General features: G+C 32.2%; 2 protein-coding genes across 2 annotated transcripts in view; one reads left to right on the top strand and one right to left on the bottom strand.

Moving 5' to 3' along the window:
- The window catches only part of LOC124355548 (putative 1-phosphatidylinositol 3-phosphate 5-kinase), a 46,363-nt gene extending 36,307 nt beyond the window's left edge, over nt 1-10,056 (bottom strand). The window contains 6 exon segments of the mRNA XM_046806712.1: nt 36-288; nt 1,325-1,514; nt 2,193-2,315; nt 3,977-4,074; nt 4,751-4,915; nt 9,663-10,056. Of these exon segments, the coding sequence (XP_046662668.1) occupies nt 36-288; nt 1,325-1,514; nt 2,193-2,315; nt 3,977-4,074; nt 4,751-4,907 (821 nt within the window). The 5' untranslated portion in view covers nt 4,908-4,915; nt 9,663-10,056.
- Nucleotides 10,057-10,251: 195 nt separating this feature from the next.
- LOC124353614 (suppressor of cytokine signaling 4-like) lies at nt 10,252-12,398 on the top strand. The gene has a single exon (XM_046803534.1). It carries the CDS (start codon nt 10,587-10,589, stop codon nt 11,658-11,660), a length of 1,074 nt encoding a protein of 357 aa, XP_046659490.1. The 5' UTR covers nt 10,252-10,586; the 3' UTR covers nt 11,661-12,398.
- Nucleotides 12,399-22,050: the final 9,652 nt, after the last annotated feature.

The following is a 22,050-nucleotide window of genomic DNA, read 5'->3' as shown; positions in this document are numbered from 1 at the left end:
CAACTTAACTGAACGTATATCCTTTTATTTACTACCTTGCCTGTATGAATTTCTCCTCTTGATAGCCAACAGAGGGCTTGCGTTTGACCGCATCGTCCCGTTCGGCTGCTGGGATAGCTAAGCTGGGTTGAGGATTGGGTGGGAAAAGCGTTACGTCCGAATCCCCGAATTTGGTTTGCAGATCTTCCTGTAGCGCCCGAAGGTCCGACGAGAGGTCTGCTCCCATATCAGCCGACTGTAGGTACGACAAGACAACCTTTCCGCAATACGTGCATACTCTTAGATCACCTAAAACAAGAAATGAGGCTTGGCAATTATAGTATATCTTTGTTTAAAACATGTTATTGACAATGGATAGTTTTTAAGGATGATAGGATTTCGGACATTGCCATCATTATATATTACACTACATTTTGAGGATTAAAATCTACTCTCTTTCTCAGAGAAAGAGAAAACTTAATAAGATAAATAAACATGTACTTAACACACCTGCAACGTGTGACAATGGACAGTTATATGTGAACAAACTGGAGCAAGTGTGAGAGTTGCAGACAACTTTATAACAATGCTGAGTCAAGGGTTAATCTTTTAAGGAGTAAAATCACATAAGGGAGAGGAAACATGTATATAATGTTTGAAATCAATCAATTACAGAAAAATAATAAAATAAATAAGCAATAACAACATCTTAAAAATACAGAATTCTACTTGATAATATATCAAAGATAATATAAACCTTTGTATTATATACATATACATTTTGTAACATATAACAATGGAAAATGTCTGAAATCTTGTTATCCTTTCAATGGAAAATACGCAAATATAAAGTGACAATGTAACTGAATAAATGTATCTAGAAAACACCAACACAAATAAATAAAAACTACCATTTTTATACAAATAAAATGTTTTTGTATGCTTCATCAACATTTTTGTCTTATTTTTTTTGAAAAAATACAACATTCAAACTCAATGAGAAAGTTCTAACTAAACCTGCATGAATTTAGTTTCACTTTAGATAAAATTATAACAAATGAACCCATTCATTTTCATTTAAAAAAAACTATTACCTAGGTTCATAATCTTTGCTAGATTCAAAAAATGCTTTATATCAGGTATTAAAAATTAAGAATATCTTGTACGATGCTGGTTTATTATTATTTTAATAGTACCGGGTAGAGAAGTGAATATTAATATATTTTGAAAAGAAAATAAAGTTACTTTGGATTTCCTTTGAAGTACGAATTGGCTATATATATATTTAACAGCCTTGATCAGTTTATAATCTAATTTACACTAAGTTCCGTAGTAAACGGTTTACCGGTACAGCCCATGATCTTGCCAGGGATCTCTTGGTTACAGCAGCGTGAGCAGAAGATCTGGCCACAGACGCGGCAATGATGCTTGCGGCGGAACGTGGTGAACTTCTCCCCACAATCGTAACACTCCTTGCTCACAGAGTCAGGCATCCAGTACTGCTTCAGTTCTGTGTCCTTGTAGGCTTGCAGGCCCTGCCAACATTTCACTACTCTAACCTATCACTCTATAGAACTATTCTCTGGTATCCACTTTTTGCATGATGCACAATTTGAAACATTGTTCGTATCAAACATTCTTCCAACTCATTAGAATTATCAGTTTACTGTACAATTTTAATTAAAGTTTCAAATTGAATGCATTACAATTTTAACAGTTATTTTAATTTTATATTTGATTTATTTCTGAAGTTATACATCTCATATATAGAACGGATTTTAAAATTGAAAAAATTATTTTTAAATTTACCGATTATTGAGCATGTACAAAGATGATCTTTTGTGGTATTTAAAAATAATTTAGGAATCATTTGAGCTCAAGATGGAAAAGTTAACTGTTATTAAAGAATTTTTATTTTCAATGAGAAGTTAGTTGAGTAATATATTATTTAATACTATCCATATTTTTTAAACAACGGGTGCCCTTTTTGAGAAATCAATCATCAGTTTAAGATCAAAGATGTCATCATTTAGAAGTTTTAATGAACATGTTTCTTTCAATTTCAACTTTAATTTTGTTGTTGTTTAAGTGTTGGAATTAAAATCAATTTGAATGCTTTATTGCGCCTAGAAAAATCATGTCTAAACAATATGTCATACATGACTTCTTAAAGTTGCCTATCTAAAAATATAAATGGACAATGAAAAACTTACGCTACTTTTGAGCGCCAATAAGTTGCTTATTCTTTTGAGAACATTGGGTAGACTACGACCTTCCGTAACCTCCAGCCGGTATTGGTCCCCTCCAGACAAGCTGCTGGAGTCCGAGTGTGGCTCCTTGAACAACAACTGGAGTTGAGTTCTATCTCCTCCATTTGCAGTGTGAATGATTTCTGTACAGTCTTAAAGTTAAGCTATCAAAAAGCTATCTACTTTATTTGTAATAACAAACCCAATAGTGGTTCAGGGTACTGGATGTATTTTTCACACAAGTTAGAATGTTTGAGATTACAACCAACAGAATTGGAGGTTATGTTGTGCTCTCTACACATAATGTGGTTATGGTGGGAAGTTGTTGATTGAATGCGAATATTACTGTTAGATTTTACACAATGCACTCAGTAGTAAGTAAAATGAAGCTTAACTCAATATTCGTGTATGATGTGTTTAGTTTTTGGAATTCCGGTAGAGAGTCAGACAAAGACGAAAAATGCTATTTCCAAAGACACTTAGTGTTAAGCTAGAAGCAGTTTAAAGAGCACTTTATCCACCTTAGCTGGTTTTATGTGTGATGTGTCTGCTTATTAGCTATGCTGTACCTGCTCTCAAATGATTGCTTGTTAGCTATGCTGTACTTGCACTCAAATTTCAGGTGATTCCTGCGATCTTTTTTCTACCTGTTTCATGTGTTGGAATTGAGTAGGCATCTGTGTCCCTCCCAATGAAAGATAAAGAAACCGGTTAATAGCTTCTTTATAGCTCAGCCTTGGTCAGGTATTATAAGGAAAGAAATTGGACCAGTCAGTCCCTAAGGGCGCACACAAAAAGTAGTTTTTTGATGGAAGAAAGTACATGTTTGTGGGGTGCACTGACTAGGCACACATGTAGGGTTATGCTCAGCGTCAATTATGACGGGTCCTCAACCATTCTGCGGTATTCCAAGGTGTAAATCCTTCGGGGTTGTCTCCTCGAAATGGGTTATCTTCAGCTTTTTATAATTTTAGCTACTTTGTTTATGTGACAGAACACTTTTGTGATAAAGTAACAAATCACATAGGCACAACGGTTCATCTAGGACTAAGTGTGGGGTTCTATATACTTTCCTCAGAGGAAAATCACATAATTCATAACATTTAAAAACACTTTTATTCCTCTTATGTTATGTACTCTCAGCTTGAACAATCCAATTTATTCTTAGCATGACGCGTTTTGCTCAATCACAGCATTATCAAACGCACAACAAAATAAGTAATAACACTTCAAGCTGTGAGAACATAATATAAGATTTATACCACCAATCCCAGAACCAGATCAAAATAAAATTAACTGCTGTATTTAGCAATTCACCCAACAGCTTTTAGTTGAAAATCTATCAGTTTTGAATAAGTTTTAGATTGCTTAAAACCATACAGTATCAGGACAATTGTATAAGAAAGAGCCATTATTTTGCTCCTGCCGTTTGCTCCCAGTCCACCACAGTAAGGACATACACCACATTTTGGCATTCCTTCCAAATTGAAGACAATTGAAGCTTTGTAGTTTGTAATAATTTGTGTGCTTGACCTACAATTGTAAGATGTATCCTGATTGCCCACCTAGAATACTAGTATTTAATTTTGAAACAGTGTCACGATACATTCTCTTTTACTTTTGAAAAGACGGATGTTGGTAGTTTTGAAACTAACAAATTTCTAAGCATTAGCAGCTTAGGTGTAGTTCTGAACCAAAGTACTTGTACTTTAAGGAGCTATTTATTTGCAGTTGAAAGCTCGTGTTACCTTGTTAAACTCAGGATTGTCCTGCCACCTTGTGTCTGTTGCTTCTGGTAACTCAGTTCTTGTGGCTGCTTCGGTTGGCTGTGGTTGTTTTGTCTCAGCTGAAACAGTGATACACCAATCATATAATACGGTCATAATATACATTAAATAACAAAAATACACTTAAATGTTAGTGCCATCTTAAACGGAATCAACTAATAGGAGATTGAAATAATGCTCACTCAATAAAGTTACTGAGTTAATCATGTTTACGTACAAATAAAGCCGTACAAAAAGTAGATAGGATGAAAAGTAGTCATAGCTTTGAAAAGCCCTTGAACTCAGTAACTAGCTTCTTCTTTCTACTTAAGTGTTGTCGTAATAACTTCTCCAGTAATAAATTTCCACATCTCTACAAATAACAGACACAGGCTACGATAATACTCTTCAAGCTTTATGAGTACACTCTCCTCATGGTGTATTCATTTACCAGTTTTGCATATACATTGTTGTAGCCTTCTATATAACTGTCTTACCTCAGCTTTTGCTACCGTATACTACAATTAAGTACTACTTCAAAGCATAAAACAGAAGTCAACAATAACGCAACGCACAAGACATAGACAAAACAAAAGCAAACGATGTATGGACAAAATGGAAGCTGAAAAAACGCTGACAGCTTCAGAACACAGTACAGACTGAGTTGTCAGAACACAGTGCAGACTGAGTTGTCAGGACACAGTGCAGACTGAGTTGTAAGGACACAGTACAGACTGAGTTGTATAGATCAAGTACCAATGTAAAATGTGGACTGAGCCCTACCAGGGGCATTGTTGGAGCTACGTTTAAACAGTTTGGTCAGCAGCTGAGAGATCCCTGGACTGTCGTCAGGCTCTGGGCTAAGAGGAGCGAACTCTGTCAATGCTGTCGGTGATTGAAGATTTTTGTTCATCTTTTTGCCTGCAACATTCCAAAATTACTACTGAGCGTTAAGTTGTAAATTATTCTAATTCTCTTAACTCCTTTAGCCCTTTATCGTCAAATACAAATTGATGTTTATTGTTATTGTTATACTAGTGTGAAGTTGTAAGTAATTCAAATTCTGTATACTTCGTTCAGTCCTTTATCGTAAAATACAAATTGATGTTTATTGTTATTAGAATAGAATAGAATAGAATAATGTTTATTGTCATTTTACAAAATGCATTGACAAAGTCATAAATACACCTAAGTGGCATAGTCAAAAGAGATATTACTCTAATATATAAAATATTGTACATATATTTTAGGTTTGATGTTAAATAAAACATAATTCCAGTATACAGATGAAAGCTTTAAACCACTAGATTAACAAATTGGAATATGCAATTGGACAATCTAGAAATATATATCATTAATACTAAAAAACTCTGAAAGTTCATAAAATGGGTTCTGTATTAACCAGTTATATAGCTTAGTTTTAAAAATATTTACAGAATACTTATTAACTAGACCTATTAATTTGTTGTAAATCTGTTGGGAAATTAAAATATGACTTTGTTGGGTTTTGCTTAGCCTACAATGTTGCATTACAATATTATTTTTATTTCTGGTATTATGGCTATGTAGATCTCTGCTAAAAGTTTGAGATTGAATATATTTCATAATGTATAATACTGAGTCAAATATATATATATATATATATATATATATATATATATATATATATATATATATATATATATATATAGGTTAATAACAGTTTGCAATTCTAGTTTTATGAAAAGTGGTTTGCAATGGTCCAGTGGTTGTGCTTGTGCTATTACCCTGACTGCCTTTTTTTGTAAGATAAGAATTTCATTGATTTTAGTGCTATTACCCCATATTACTAAACCGTACCTTATTATAGATTGAAAAAATGCATAGTAAGCACATTTTACATAGCTTTCAGGCACATATTTCATTATTCGTCTTAGTAAAAAAATTACAAGGGATAATCTCTTGGAAATATATTCAATATGAGGATTCCATGTTAAATTTTTATCAATAAAAATACCTAGAAATTTTACACAAGAAGAGAAATCATTTATTATATCATATTGAGGAGTTCGTCTTAAGGCGAATAAAATATTTTGGGTTTTTAATTCATTTAATAAAAAGCCATTTGACCTGAACCACAATGAAGCTTCTTCAACTGTTTCATTCACAAGGTCTTTTAATGCTGCAAATTCTGTATGACTATTTAAGAAGGTTGTGTCATCTGCATATAACAGAGATTTGGCCTTAACAGCAGTAGGAAGATCATTTATGTGTAGTAGGAATAAAAGGGGGCCCAAGACTGAACCCTGGGGCACTCCACTCTCAACCACTAACTCATTGGACCAGCTTCCATTAATAAGAACTTTTTGTCTCCGATTTTTTAAGTATTCTTGAAAAACTTAGCAGAAATACCAGTAATGCCATAATAGTTAAGTTTCAATATTAGTTCATTATGTTCAACACAGTCAAATGCCTTGCTCAAGTCACAGAGAGTGACTTGAGCAAAGGATCCATCCTCAAAAACATCAAGGACTTCTCTAATTAATGTGTCAACAACATCAATGGTACATTTATTTCTCCTAAAGCCAAACTGTGATGAATTAAGATAGTTATTATTTTCTAGATAGGCAACAAGTTGATCATGTACTAAGATTTCTATATTGTTATACTAGTATGTTAAGTTGTAAGTAATTCAAATTGTGTACACTTGTTCAGTCCTTTATCGTAAAATACAAATTGTTAAGTTTATTGTTATTGTTATAATAGTGCATTAAGTTGTAAGTAATTCAAATACTGTACACTCGTTCAGTCCTTTATCGTCAAAAACAAATTGTTAAGTTTATTGTTTTTGTTATACTAGTGTAATTATTTTTTATTAAGTTAGTACAAGTGTGTTAGACCGTATCTTCATTGTAACTACCTGTCGAGAGACTCAAATTGAAGATACATTAATAATGTAATGTGTAATGTACTCAAATCCAATTAAATAAAAATACTGTACCAATCACTGTTGAAGTAGAATGATAAATGTCTCATTTGTTTTAACCATTTTACTGCAGTACATGCAAAAATTATCAAGACATTTTTTCGTCAAAATCCGTGCTTTAAAAAAAATACATACTAAAGATACAGTTGCTTAAGTCAAGCGCATTTTTGAAATAATTTAAATAACGAAGGCAAATAAAGGTGATTCAAGGATATAACAGCTTACTGGCTGGGATTTATTTGAATATTGTTGCTTGTACACCACGATTCGACATTCTACAAACTTAACAATTGCTACTGAGCAAATTTAAAAACAAACCCCGTGAAAAGCTTTAAGTAATCTTCAAACATAAAAGCTTCCATTACTGTTGTTAACAGATCATTCATAAATAAGTTAAACGGTAGAGGATACAAATTAGATCCTGGGGAATGCTGATATCTGAGAAATAATCAGTTAATAAAGCGAAAACAATCCTTACAGCAAGCTTTCAAATGTATAAATAGTCGTCAAATCTACTAAAAAGAGATCCCAAGTTTCCACAGCTCAATAACCCCCAGGCCCAGGGAGTTAGTCATTTCTCAAAATCCAATTTTTGAAATTTTGCAACTGTGTTCTTATACCTGACAGTAAATAGTATACAGAGTACTTTTAACAACCCGATTTCCCCCCAATGTAAGAGAACGATGACCGCCATACTTAAGAATGTGAATTCCCGGTACTTTGGGATTATACCGACCACACCCAGACATGAATCGTTATTTGACATTTTGCTTCTACTGATTACTAGATTAGCGTAGAACAATATTTCGTCAATATAAAACAGGAATTGTCTTATCGCAAACCCCTCCCCACCCTCAGACAGAGGTCAAAGTCGAGCGGTCTAGTAGATAACGTGATTGCAGAGTCACGCCGCCCGTTCAGCTGGTGCGTCGCTTTGTTATACTTCCGTGTTTTACCTCTACATTTCTCCAAACACAAAATTCAACAAAAACAAACATTACCAAACTAAAACTAAACTCTTTATTGAAAAAACACTCAAAACTTGTTTTTATTCTTGATCACACTCCGCCACCCAAAATGCGAGTGCCTCCGGCCATCAGTGCAGGGCAGCACCTTCGGTGGTGCCTTACGCTGATGTCGGCGAAAGAAAAAAAAATGCGAATGCCTCCGGTCAACGAAAGAAAAACATCCCTCGAGATAGTACCTATCAGTAAAATATCAAATTCTAGAGGGGCTGATAAGAAATATAAATTGAATTGTAATGGAAAGGCAATTATGTACCGTGCAAATCATGTGATGCCGCGCGGCCTGCCGTAATCGGGATTCCCGAGAAAGATAAGATAACAGCGACAACAATACCGATCACAATACCTGGAGTTGTTTTTTTCGTTCTATCATGTTTGTTTCTATAAATTTATATTTTTGTGTTCTTCATACTGGTGTGGTCGGTATAATCCCAAAGTACCGTAGTCTACTTTAAAGTACACTCACAACACTAACTTGTATATAATGAATATGCAGAAAATATCATTCACTAGTTACAGCACCACAAAAGATAAAGAACACAGTTTGCTGAATACCAGAAGATAAAAACACTGAATTTAAAATTCACCAGAGGTGGTAGAAACTGTGGCAAAAATGATAACTAGGCGAAAGTACCAAAAACTCATAAATTACTGTCAAATGCAATTGGCAGACCTATCTATTCTCGCCATTCAAAGGACAGAGTACAATAAGTGGACTCAGTTTTTATATCGCTTATTACAATCATCGATAATTTATATATCAAATAACAGAACTACCAATGTGTATCAAAGTATCTAAAATACTAAACAGAAGTCAAATATTTCAAATTAATAGTTTAAAACCATTGCATAATGTCATAAATAATAAAGGAACCGTAACCATTACTCAAAAAATAAAATTAAAACAGGTGATAGGTAAAATGACATTTAAATAATATAGAAAGTGTAACAACAATACAAACGTCTTGAAACTGAGAAAGACACAATAAATCATATTTTAGTGTTATTTTGTATAGTTTTCTAAAGTTACCTAACATTTTTTATTTAAAAGAAGTCACTTAGAGAATAACTTGTGTAGAGAATATGAAAATGTGTAGGTGATTTAGTTATTGTTCAAATTAATGACTATTGGTTCATTATATCGATAGGTATAATAATTAAATATGGTTTAATAATTTAGGTGTATAAAACCAGGTCCACTTATCGTACTCTACTCATTCAAATTCCCAGCCCTTTTTTCATGTGAATGTCGATAACCCTGTTATCCCCCCCTCTTGTACCTATCGATCCTTAGTTTGTTATACCCCCACACAGAAGCGCCGATTCCCAGTCCCCTAGATCAATGGACGTTCAGTTATAATCTGAAATTCAAATATGTTAATAATTTTTGTGTCAATATATGTATCGGTTTGTCAGCACCTAAAATTTCTTTCTAGAAGTCAAGTAAAATATTATGACATTGTTAAAAGTGGCTTTAGATCGGTTTAGGTAATGTGGCTTAAGTAAATATTGCTAGATCTCTTAAACAAGGCGTGTTATTTTTCAACTACGCTAGGGTCTACACTGACTCTGTAAGACAATACCTTTCAAAAGATATAAAAGCCTTATTATTTATTTCTAAGAGTTGCGGTAAGCTATGTTACAATTACAGCCTATAAAATTTAGTAATTGTACAAACCTGTCAACTATTAGGTAATACAAATTTCATATTTAAAATTCAATCAAATTAAACTGATATCTGGGCCTAGTTCGAAATTAATCACAGTTATTTTAACACTGATATCAATCCAAATCGCTTAATTTCTTATCAAACGAGAACAGAGGCTTATCTCAGAATGTGTTTATCATATATCTTAATATAGACGTAACATTTATAAACAATTCATTTCTCAATCTCTAGCCTAATTGTTCGTCACCACCATGTGAGGTGTAGTGAATATTTATGTATAAATAATAAACACAGTAAAACAACAAGATGTGTATGTTGTACACTAGGCTATTCAACTTCCTTAAATTTTCCATTCGTCCTATCCCAAATCCTATTCCACTCCATTCCCATTAGCAATACCCAGTCCCACTGCTCAAACGATAAACAAACAAAAACAAACTTAAAGTATAAAACAGCTGTTTGACAAAATAATAATCAGCTGACTGTATTATAGCTTCCAAAGTGTAATGTGCTGATACAGACCAGCTGTTTCGGTAGTTTTAATGTTTTTTTGTTGATGTGAAATGGTCGGTTCTCGTTCTCTATGTACAAGCTGAAGCTATAACAGTAACCTAAAAAAGTCATTCTATTCTTTGGATGATTGTGTAGTGTCTGGATGTAACCTAATTTCTATTAATTAGTTTTTACGTGTGTTTACTCTCTTCTGTGTTTGCAAATATGATGGATCGCCAAGATTTAAGTGGTTGGTTAATAGTTAGGAGGGAATTCATCCTTAAAACTCTTATTATATCTTCATTATTACATAGACAATTTATTCAGTTTTAGTGAGAATTAGATTGTAAAATGTCTAAATATAGAACAAGTCATATTTAGTTTCCAGTTCCTTTTTTAATTTATTGAAACATTAATTGAAGAATATTTGAAGAAACTAACATGGACCAAGAGAAAAGAAAAAAGACTGGTATCCTAAACACTTTAAAACAAAGATTTTGGTCAAACAGTATAACAAGCAAATCTTGTTTTAAGGGTAGAGGCTTTAAACTGAAAACCAGATCAGAATCTCAAAGTCATGTCAAATCAAGAACAAGTGATAATTGCAGTGATTCAACAGGTAATTTATCCAATATTACCAGAAGATCAAATGAGCTAATTAATATTTGTGATTCCAGTGAGTCACAGATCACTGAATCAGCAGTGAATGTTATGAGGTCTAGTGAATCTGTTAAACAAATACCAAATAATATTCCTATATCAGATTGTTGTAGAGAAAAATTGGAAGAAAGCACTCTAAAGACTGACAGTTTAAATAGTTTACATAGGGAATGTGAAATGGAAAGTACTATCCCTTCAAATCTTAGGATAGCAGATGATATCATTACTTCATCGCCAGTCTTATCAACAAAAAAGTTGGATGAGTTTGAAAATATAGAGCAGGAAGATGTATGTGAAATTATCTTAGATACAGAAGAAACTCGGAATGAAGATTTAACATCAAATCTTAAATCTGGTTTAATGAGTGAACTTTTGAAGTTGTCAAAGTATGGATGGTATTGGGGCTCTATTTCAAAAGAAGAAGCTGAAGAGAAACTAAGTGACCAGCCAGATGGAGCCTTTTTATTGAGAGATTCATCAGCAGATCATTTCATACTAAGTCTTAGTTTCAGAAGTTCTGGGAAAACACTTCACACTCGAATAGAGTATAGTTTGGGCCGAGGACTTTTTAGTTTCTATCAACAGTCAGAAGAGAGCTTTGCAAGCATTGCAGAACTGATTGAACATTCAATGTCATTTTCAAAGTCTGCTGTGTATTGCTATTCCCGACCAAGATCACCAGGGCATCCATCATTTCCTGTACGCTTAACCAAACCAATATCCCGCTTTGAACATGTAAGGTCCCTCCAGCATCTTTGTCGGTTTGTCATCCGTGAATCTATCAGGTTAGACAACATTCAAAAACTGCCCCTTCCCAATAGTATAAAAGGTTATATAGAAGAAGGACACTACTAAAATGTAGGTAATTTGTTCCTAAAAGTTGTAAATAGCTAATTATTTTAAACCATCAACATTTACTGTACATCTGGACAAACCCTTTGAGTGCCAGATGTTTAAATTATTATGTTGCTTTTTCTGACACTTGCCATAATAGAAGGGTTATTGGGATCCTCTTTTCTTAGAATTGTTTTAACAGAATTTGACAGTACTACTCTGTAAGATCTGTTATAGCCTTAGTCATCTTCACATTGTTATATGTGCCTGTATAGTAGGCTACAGGTATTTGACAATGTAATCTATTTAAAAAAATGTCATCATTTTATGATAAAATACAAGTAAATTCTCTAAGTGCAGGACACATTGATTTTGTTTTATTGTAGCTCTAGTGTTTAACCAAAGAATTAATGTTATTTTTTTACATACTTTTGTAGCCTATTTACGGTTTTTATATAATAAAAATGTAGCCTAAATCAGAAAAATTATTATTTTATTTTTTAATAGACCCACATAAAAGGTTATTGCATGTGCCTATTTAATTTTCTTAGTGTAAATAGAAAAAATAGTCCTAGATTTCAAAAAAATATTAATCTAATTATTTTATTTAGCATCTCACATAGTGTGCCTCCCCAACCTTTTAGAAAACAGTTTTATGTATCTATGACATAAATAGGCTTGCAGTATAATAAGCGGCTAATAAAAGAATTTAATCATCGATTTTTATAATTACCTCCTTAATTTTTTCAGTTATTTCATCTTGCAATGTTTGCCTTTCACGTTTCAGTTGATGGATGGCATTTAATGATTCATTCTTTTTTTTACAAGTTCATTAATTAGAATTTTGAATCCCCCTGCTCTGAAACTAACTTGATTATTTGCTCTGTTAAAACAGTTATTTCCTCTTCATTAGCAACATGTCTTAATTTTTCTCCATCATTAACTTAAATTTTGCTCTTACTTATTTCTATTTTTAACATATGATTATTTAACTTCTCCTCTTCCAATAAGGATTCCAGTTTTGCACCTTTGATATTGCATACTTTAACACGTTTTGTGTACACTTTAATTTTGATTGGTCTTCACCTCTTTGGCCACTAACAAATGACAGTTCACTTTCATATTCCGATGTTACTTTCTTACGAAGACAGTTCCGATGTTCATGGCGTTCTTGATAACATGCTTCATATTTTTCTTCCATCAAAATCAAATCTCTTGCTTTGGCTTCGCAATTACCGCATAATGTTGGCAGATCCATTGAAAAATCTTCCATTTTATCCTTGTTTAGTTCCTGTTACATTCACGAAGTTATAATACGCAGATCATGAGCGAACCAGATCATGTAATGACCGTAATGGGTATATGGTGAGCCAACTCCTGATTAAACAAATCATCGTGTCTCGACCTGTAAGCTGAGAGTAGAAGGGTTATTGCGATCCTCTTTTCTTAGGATTGTTCTAACAGAATTTGACAGTACTTCTCAGTAAGATCTGTTATAGCCTTAGTCATCTACAAATTGTTATATGCACCTGTATAGTAGGCTACAGATATTTGACAAGGCTACAGATATATAATCAATGAACAATTAAACCACTATATCAAACGGAATTATCAGTAAATTAGTAGTAAGAAAGTAATTAAATGTTACACTGTTTTGTTATTTATATTTTATAATTACACATACTCTAGAAATAGTTTTTTTATTCATCATTAAATTATTATTTTTTTTAGTTAAACTATACTGTAAATTAAAATACGTATAGCATAATTTGTTTCAACAATTAGGTTTTGTTACTTTCAAAGATAATCATGAATGTCGATGATTCAGTTGTGGTGGTGGCCACTTATTATACTGCAGCTTTTAATTTTGAAGATATAAGATCACATTATCATGAAGCCATTTGACACCTTCACTGCTGGTCTATACTCAGTGAAAACAGATAGATTACTCGGCCTCTGTGCTGTAAGGTGTCTGCTACAGCCAAAGTGTTAATGCATTTAAACGTAAATAAATAATGCATATGTACTGCCATATCTGAAATACCATACAAATGATATTTATTTATTATTAATTTTAAACAATATTGTTATTTAATATTTGATAACGTAGTTGTGATCATTAATTTTGTTCAACGATTTGATTGTTTTGGCCGTCACTTATTACGCTCCAGCCACGTAAGCATGTGTTTTTTTATTTATCTCTAGTTGCGAGTGATTTGTTGTACATTGTAACATGTCAAGAGTAGCAATAAGTTAAATATTAATATTAAGTTTAGTTAAGGATTTGGCACTCATAGGGTTAAGCATGCATCCTTCATTGGCAGCCAATGATATTTATCTGATCTCCTTCAAACACTAGAGAACTTTGATTTGTTTGACATGCATCCTATTATTAAAATCATTATTTGATATTTAAGTTTGGCAATATATTTAGACTGAACAAGCTTCTAATATCAATTTAAATAGTTTCTTTAAAAGTTTCTCATTGTGAATTATTTTAAATTTTGCCCCAACAACTGTTTTAAGTCAAGATTTTTAAGTTTAGTAACCTGTTTATTTTATAAAGAATGTTTACTGTTATCAATTTATTTGAGCCATACTAAAATAAAACACAGTAGTTTTAAATGTGTTTATTTCCATAGTTTATTATTATGTATGAGTTACTGGAGTAATAATAGTATAATGAAATCTTTATGTTTTCATACTAATACTACTTAGTTGTTTTGAAGACAACAAAATGGTTCAAAATTATTATGTATTCTAATGTTCATATAATCAAGATCTAATTTTATATTTTGGGATTCGGTATACACTTTAAAAGTTGTATAAGGTTCAAAGTTATGCCTGTATAATATTTTAGGAAAGAATAGCCACCAGTTCGACGATTTAGAAATAAAGTTAAACCGAAACGATAAGACTTGATAAACATTGCTCCTCATCATTATACGTAATATTTTATTAAGGATTATACCTGCTTTAGATCCAGATGTATTATGGATTTTAAATACTCTACTATTATACATTATTTAAATTAGTGAACAGTGGGTACTGAAATCCATTGAAATGACACTCAAATAGTTATAACTTTAAAAGACAATTTCAACATGATTAAATTATGTTACAAAGAAAATTAATAATTAAGTATTTAAATGACTGTCTTTCTATCCCAAAGAAAAGTGTACAACTAAAGTATTCTTAATACTTCCAAATTGAGAGGAATAGGTCTAGCATTTCTGCAGTCTACTGGAATTAGTAGCAAGATTCAAACAAGATTAAAATTTCTTAATACTGGTTAAACACACACAATTTTTCAATTATTCTAATAGACTATATTTTTATTTTTAGTTTCAAACATTTTTATTACATAATTATAAATAAAATGTTTAATTGCTAAAAATGTTGATCAAAATCAAAATATACTTCCACTAAAACTGCAATGTGTCTATAGAGGATATTATATTTTCTTAAGATATCCCCTTCAGTGAAGAGTAAATATTTGTATTCCAATGTACATAAACAAAACTCACAATTGTTTATTTGCATTTTGCATGTGGACAAGGTATTCAACAAACAGCTTTAGATATTGTATTTTATTTTATAGTGCACAATACGTAATTAACCATTAAAAGATTTTCCGTACCCCCGTTTTAGAAAAGGGGCAAAAAATGTTAAAAGATAATATTCTAACCAGTATAGTGGATCCTAGCTGTTTGATTCATTATTTAAAAGAGTAGGAAAGGGAACTATTTCATTTCCACCGCATATACAATCAACACCTATAAATGTAGGACTGAAGAACTCTAGAGAAAATATTCTTCTTATAGAGAAGATATCTAATGGTTTTCTGCTTGTGAATTCATCAGATGTAGAGCATTGTGGGTGATGTCATTAGTTTCTAGCATTAATTAATTACCCTATCGATCTTGGTTCAAGAAGGCCACTTAGTTCTGCTTAGCGGGAGCTTAGAAAGTTATTCTCCACTATAGACAGTATTCTTTATTTTCATATTTATTAAGGGCAGAGATAGTGTCGATACATTATTTACAATTAAAAGTTAAAACATTCATAAAAACATATCAGTCGTTGATGCTGGTTTTGAACTCTTCCAGGGCATAAATAGATGTTTCCACTAGCCACTACAAAACCTGAGGGTTAAGGTTCTTGAGTTCTGGTATCATGTTGTAAAGCCTGCATAAGATCGCTTCTTTGCAAATTTAATTGATCTATGCTCTGGCAAATTAGTCATCGCCATGCTTGCTTGATGTGTATGGATTCCTTAAAAGATTTCCTTTTAAGGCCTATTTAATGACCTTAATAGATACCAATGAGAGTATACCCAAGTTCTTAAAAGCCTTTCTACAACTGTCTTGAAAATTTAAGCTAGCCGTGATTCACACTACATCTTTTTGCAAAACCAGCACTCGCTGAAAGATAGTGATGAAAGAAACCCCCTCCCTCCTCCCCCTATAGCACTCTTCCATAGTGAACATGAGAGTATGAGTCTCTTTAAAACATAAACTGCTGTGAATTTTGAACACAATATATTAATATATATTGTTTCCGTAAGAGATGATTCTCAGTTGTAACTCACATATGTTTCACAAAGTGTACTCGATATGTCATCTTTATGTCTTCCCCATTTTCTTTTGGATGCATTGAAGACCAAATTGTTGTTCAGGCAATATTGCTATAGCATGTCTTCTCTGTTTGTGAAGTATATACACTTTGGTGAAGAATAGATTGACAAAAGACTGAAGTGAACAATTTTTGCATGAGTTTATTAAAAGAATGGTAATTTTATTGATCAAGGTTTATTTGATTGGTTAGGTCCAGTATTTCTTTTACTCATGTTGTTGTCTTCACACATATTAGATAACCTAAAAAAGAAGAAAATGTTTTAAAACAGCCTATATGATTTGGAATGATTGAACAAATGTTGCTTTACGCTTAGGAAACAAACGTAAAATTTGAACTGCTAGGCTACACCATCTCATTTTTGAGATTAAGATACATTCAAGATTGATCAAAATGGACTGATTAAATCAATGATTGGTGTGTGTGTGTGTGGTACGATTGATACTGTCATTCTTAACAGTGTGAGTCAGATTCATCACAAAGGATGGCGATCCTGTAACTATTATCCTTTAATGGTTTGTTTGAATGTAGAGACCTTGTGTTAATCCTCTTTATTGTAATGTTATCAGTGTTATACATTTATTTAAATATATAGTTTGTAAAGTGTTATATACTTTTTGCATATTCTGTTAGTGATTATGTTGTAGAACTGTTGTTAACATCGACTTCAACTGTCTTCCAATATTCCTTCTTTTGTATTGATAACTTTAATTACAGTTACTGAGCACTAAGTCCTTTACCCTACCGTGTTGTGACATTTGGTGTATTTCTTATTGTATGTTTATATGAAACAATGTGTAAATTTAACTAGTGAAATCAAAGATTTGATATATTGTATAGGAAATTATAAAAGCGTAAATACTTTTATATGCCAGTGGTGGCAATTAATATTAATAAATACTTTACTAAAACTGTATCCATTATTTACACCTGTCTTTGTTCTTCTTCAAAATGTCTGTAAAAATGAGCTTAGAGATAATAATAAAAGAATTTGGAACATTTGGGCTTGTTTTAAGGAACAAAAATAGAACATTGTGTTACAAAGAGTACAATATATCCTCTTCAGGTGTAAATTAAAGATAAAGTTAAACGAGCACAAATAAAATGTAAGTTCATCTACAATGAGTAATTCGCCAAAGTAAAATAAGAAATCAGGATAAGTACTCAATTTCTCGAGTGTTGTGAGTGTGAGAGAGAGAAACTATTATACAAACTTATATTATCAACATTTTAAATGGTGTCATATAATACAAATTGGGTAGTTTGACACAAATGTATTCATGAGAAGTTGTTGGGCCAGTCCAAATACTCTGCTGTTGTAAAATGGTCTTTGAAGAAGCCAAGCTTTAAGATATGCTCTGAGACCCCTTGATTCAGTTTTCTTTATTTCAGCAGGAAGTCTTGTCTAATTTAGAACCAGCATATTTAGACTTCTTTTGAAATCTTTCAGTCCTGTGAGAAGCCTAGTACCATAAGAATGGAAGTGTCCATTTCATATAAGGCATTTTGAATTAGCTAGGCAAATTATATTTTGTCATGCTATTTGTTTAGTTTTGACTTTGGTGAATTCAAAGGCTTGCTTAATCGTATATGTTAAGTTTTTAACTCCTGAAGAAGATGGTAGATTTCAATCCTTGAAAGTCTTCAGTGGAAGAAATTTAGCGCATCCTTTTAAGTAGTGCTTGTAAAAACCACAAATGAGTAAAAGTCATAAGACACTACTATCAACTAAAAGAGTAAGGAGGGCATAGACTTTTTTTATTTTAATTTTAATTACATTCATGATAATATGTATGAAAGTCTCTATTCTACTACCATATTACATATACAGGGTGTCCCGTAACTTTCTGGACAAAGGTGTATATCACGTTATTGGTCAGGTCAAGACAAACATATTTTACCATATGAACATGGGTTTCCGATGCTTAGTTTCCCATCTGTCTGTCTGTATATGTTTTTTATAACAAAATGAATATCTTAATGAATTAAATTATACCAAATTTGGCTCAAATTATAATAACAAGGCCATTTATAATAACCAGATATTGAAAAAATATAATGAAATTATCTTTAATATTTTCAAAATGGCGACCATTAAAACTTTTAATATCTTAAAAACTAGCATTTTTCTCAACAATTGCAAGGATAACAGTTTTTAGAGGTCTTTATCACAAATCTAATGAAACCAAATAATAAATAACTGATTTAGAGCACATTTACTGTGAAAAATAGACATGGCCCACATTGAGAGCTGCATTAAGAACCTGTATAACAACAATACTACAGCTAAAATGTATGTAAATTTCTAAGTTAGTTCTAGTAGATCTGAATCTAGAAAAAAAACAATACACTACTGTCATAAAAATATTTGTACTGCCAACAAAGCTAAGACTATTCAAATAAGCGTCAGCAGGAAGTAGGAAGTCTCTCACAGACCACAAAGTCACATTACTTTGACTCTAAATTAACTTCAATATATAAGCAACATCAAGTTTGATGTTGGTGCATGTCACTTCATGGGTTTTGGCTGAGCATTAGTGAACAATTTTATACTGTTTTATGGGCAACCATGATGGCAGCAAGAAAATCGCATAACAAACAGTTTAGTAAGCAAACTGAATTACAATAGTAACACGTAGCCTTATACTATCCACAATATATCTTGAAAATCAGTTCAAATTGGTATGAAACTTCATTTCTACAAAGCCAAGAATGAGTTTGATGATAGTGCATTACCATGCATTTGCCAGAGCATCACTTATTAAGCTGGCCCAATATATTTTCCTAGAGGCTGTAAATACTCTTTTTATTTGTTTATGTTTTTAGTGAAGTCTGCTCTGTTTATCTGCAATGTCATACTGATAATAAATGAGCTATAATTTTTAAATTTGGATGCAAGATCAGTAAGCCTGTTACAAAACACGTGTTCTAGCATACTCCTACATTGTTTATTAATACTTACATATTCTAAAAGATAACCTATAAAGCAGCATATATGCATGGGACTAGGCTGCTCTAATGGCACAAGTTTGTATATGCATGAAAACCACTTTCAGCCGTGTTTTAAAATGGTAGTTGTGAATTAATCAGCTACAGTCTGCGGGACATGGAGTTTAAGAAATCGCATAACAAAATTGGTGCTAGTGACTTTTTTGTCAACCAGAGATCAATGTTGTCTCACATGAGCAAAAATCTCCCCTCTCACATGAAGGCAGTTTAGAAATGAGTTATGACATGATGAGTTTTCTAGGGAAGAGTTACACACTTTTAAATGGGAATGTACTGTCTCAGCCTAGAAATTTACCCAGCATTATTAACACTGTATCTGCTTCAGTACTAAAACTAATGGATGAATCTCTGTCAGGGAATGACACTACTTTCTTTTCCACACTGAACTAATCTGATGTAACTTCTTTTGAGAAAGTTCTCTCAGTAAACTCCTTAACTGTAATGACTGCTGATTTCTGTGACAGGAACAGTTTCGGATTATAAAACTATCATCCTCTTTCTCTAACAAGGTAGGAGTACGCCACACCATATACAAAATTTCCATTATTTTTTTCATTCCATTATTGGCAGATAGAACTAGATATTTATTTATTTTATCCTTTGGAAACTATAACAGAAATATTAAAGAAATGGATTACAATTTCATTACTATGATAATGTGAACTTCATAAAATGGTTGAAGTTAATAAAAATATAAATTTTGTAATCTTTGTTGCATAAAATATTAGATTAAAGGGATCAACAAGGGGAGGGATCAAGGGGATTTAATTAGACTATGCAAACGGCATACAAATTATATTTTTGTAAAAAGATTAACTTGCACATAAAAATTTTGTCTCATAAGAACATGTATATCTTCAAAGTTTTGCAAATAAATGTAGACCATTTGTCTAAAAAAATTTAGTTTACAGTGAAAAAATGTAATTTTGTTAATTATTGGAGTAAACTTACCAAAGCCAGACAAAGCCTTAGTAGTGGTCAAAGTTATGTTAAATGTTCCTTAGCTGCCATAAAATATTATGTATTATACTAAGACTTTTGATGTTCCTTTTTTATTGTTTTAGTTGCATCAATTCAAGTAGGATCTTGAGATGTCCCTTACTTTCTTGTACTATAATTATGTGAAAATAAAAAAGTGTTATGCAAATTTTTCTATTATTAATATGTATTAGTGGTTCGTAATTAAATAAAGATGGTAGGATTAATAAATTTAAATTTTGAAAAAGAGTTTTTCAAGATGCTCGGAAAGAATATTTTGTAATTTACAACCTGATTCCATCCTACTGCATTTCCCCACATAATTAGTCCATACTGCAGAATTTACTGAATATATGCACAGTATACTATGTCTAAAAATCATAACTCTATACATGTTCTTAAAAAACTACTTTTTCTTTCCCCATCATTGTTCTTTTATGTATTTATCAACAGTGAACATCATGCAACTCTTCACCAGTTCATGTAGAACTACCAAAGATTCATCATCACAGGGGGCTGGTTGCATATAGAGTCCCACCCAAGGACGGTACTGCCAGTAAGCTTAAAAATCTTTCTTAGATTCAAATATTAGCATTTTAGTTCTGCCCTGCAATTCAACTATTATTTCATCTTGTTTCTTTTCGTCGCACACTTGTTGAGATGACCTTGTTACTTCTTTCACTACCCTTGGCTCCAGGATATAACACAGATCTATGCCCTTGGGACAAATGCATCGTAATCAGCACTTCTGTTACACTTAAAGACTGCCATACAATCAAATCAATGAAATCTGTTAAATATGAAATTACTTTTGAAATCTCGAGCTTCCTAACAGAAGTCGTCCCTGCTTTGATTGAATTATTTCGTGCTACAAAAATCCGCCGGATGGTAACTTGCAGATATGTTTTCGGTACTTTGGTATTAACCGGAGGCCACTATTCTTTTCAAACTGGGGACCTACAAAAATTACATTATTAGAAAGGACAGACATAATTTAACTTATTGTGAAAATTAATGTCATTAGGACTCTGCCCCTATCTACTATTTGTTATAGGCTATACATACATACGTATTATAAAATTTATATTTAATTCTTTCTATTTTAATTAATTCTTATATTTAATATAAGAAGATAAGTCAAAATTTACAAGTGCTCATGTGATCTGAGTTTTAATTTAAATCACCCAACGTGATCTGATGTCGGAAAAGTATCGATTGCAAATGCCCCTTGTCATCAGAGCGGGCTTCAGTGGCGCCTTTGACGCCACCCCACACTTCTGACGAAAAAAAGAAAAAAATCCATTGAGATGGTACCCAAATTCAAGCAAAGTCAGATCATATGAGCACACTTAAAGGTTATCTTTAACTTTGGTACTACTAATAACATATTTATGATAACCTAATCCAATCTCCTTATATCACGTAATAACAAGAAATAGATAGGGACAGAGTGGCCTACTTCTCACAGACATTTCCTCCTTTTGGGAGGAAGAAAACAAGAAACAATCATATTAATGACATGTAATTTTCACAGTAAGTCAAATAAAGTCTGTTCTTTCTAGTAATGCAATTTTTTACGAGGTTCCCAGAAAGAAAGAAAAATAAAAAAGTTGTGGCCTCTGGATAATACCAAAGTACCAGGTTTTTCGTTGTCATTCCAACTAAAAATGTTTCTGGGTGGGCAAAATAGCCATTTTTTTTAAAGAATTTTTGTATTAATTTCTTGTGCTCATCCTTCATATAATTTGAGAATTGCTCCACTCTCTATAACTTTGTTGCTCCAGATTAC

The sequence above is a fragment of the Homalodisca vitripennis genome, chromosome 2, assembly GCF_021130785.1.
Source record: "Homalodisca vitripennis isolate AUS2020 chromosome 2, UT_GWSS_2.1, whole genome shotgun sequence".
NCBI classification, from domain to species: domain Eukaryota; kingdom Metazoa; phylum Arthropoda; class Insecta; order Hemiptera; family Cicadellidae; genus Homalodisca; species Homalodisca vitripennis.
The sequence above is the reverse complement of the archived record's forward strand: the minus strand, read 5'-3'. Positions and strand labels throughout refer to the sequence as shown.

Bases quoted from the DNA above. Each gene is read 5' to 3' on its own strand.
- LOC124353614 (XM_046803534.1), top strand. From the start codon at position 10,587: ATGGACCAAGAGAAAAGAAAAAAGACTGGTATCCTAAACACTTTAAAA.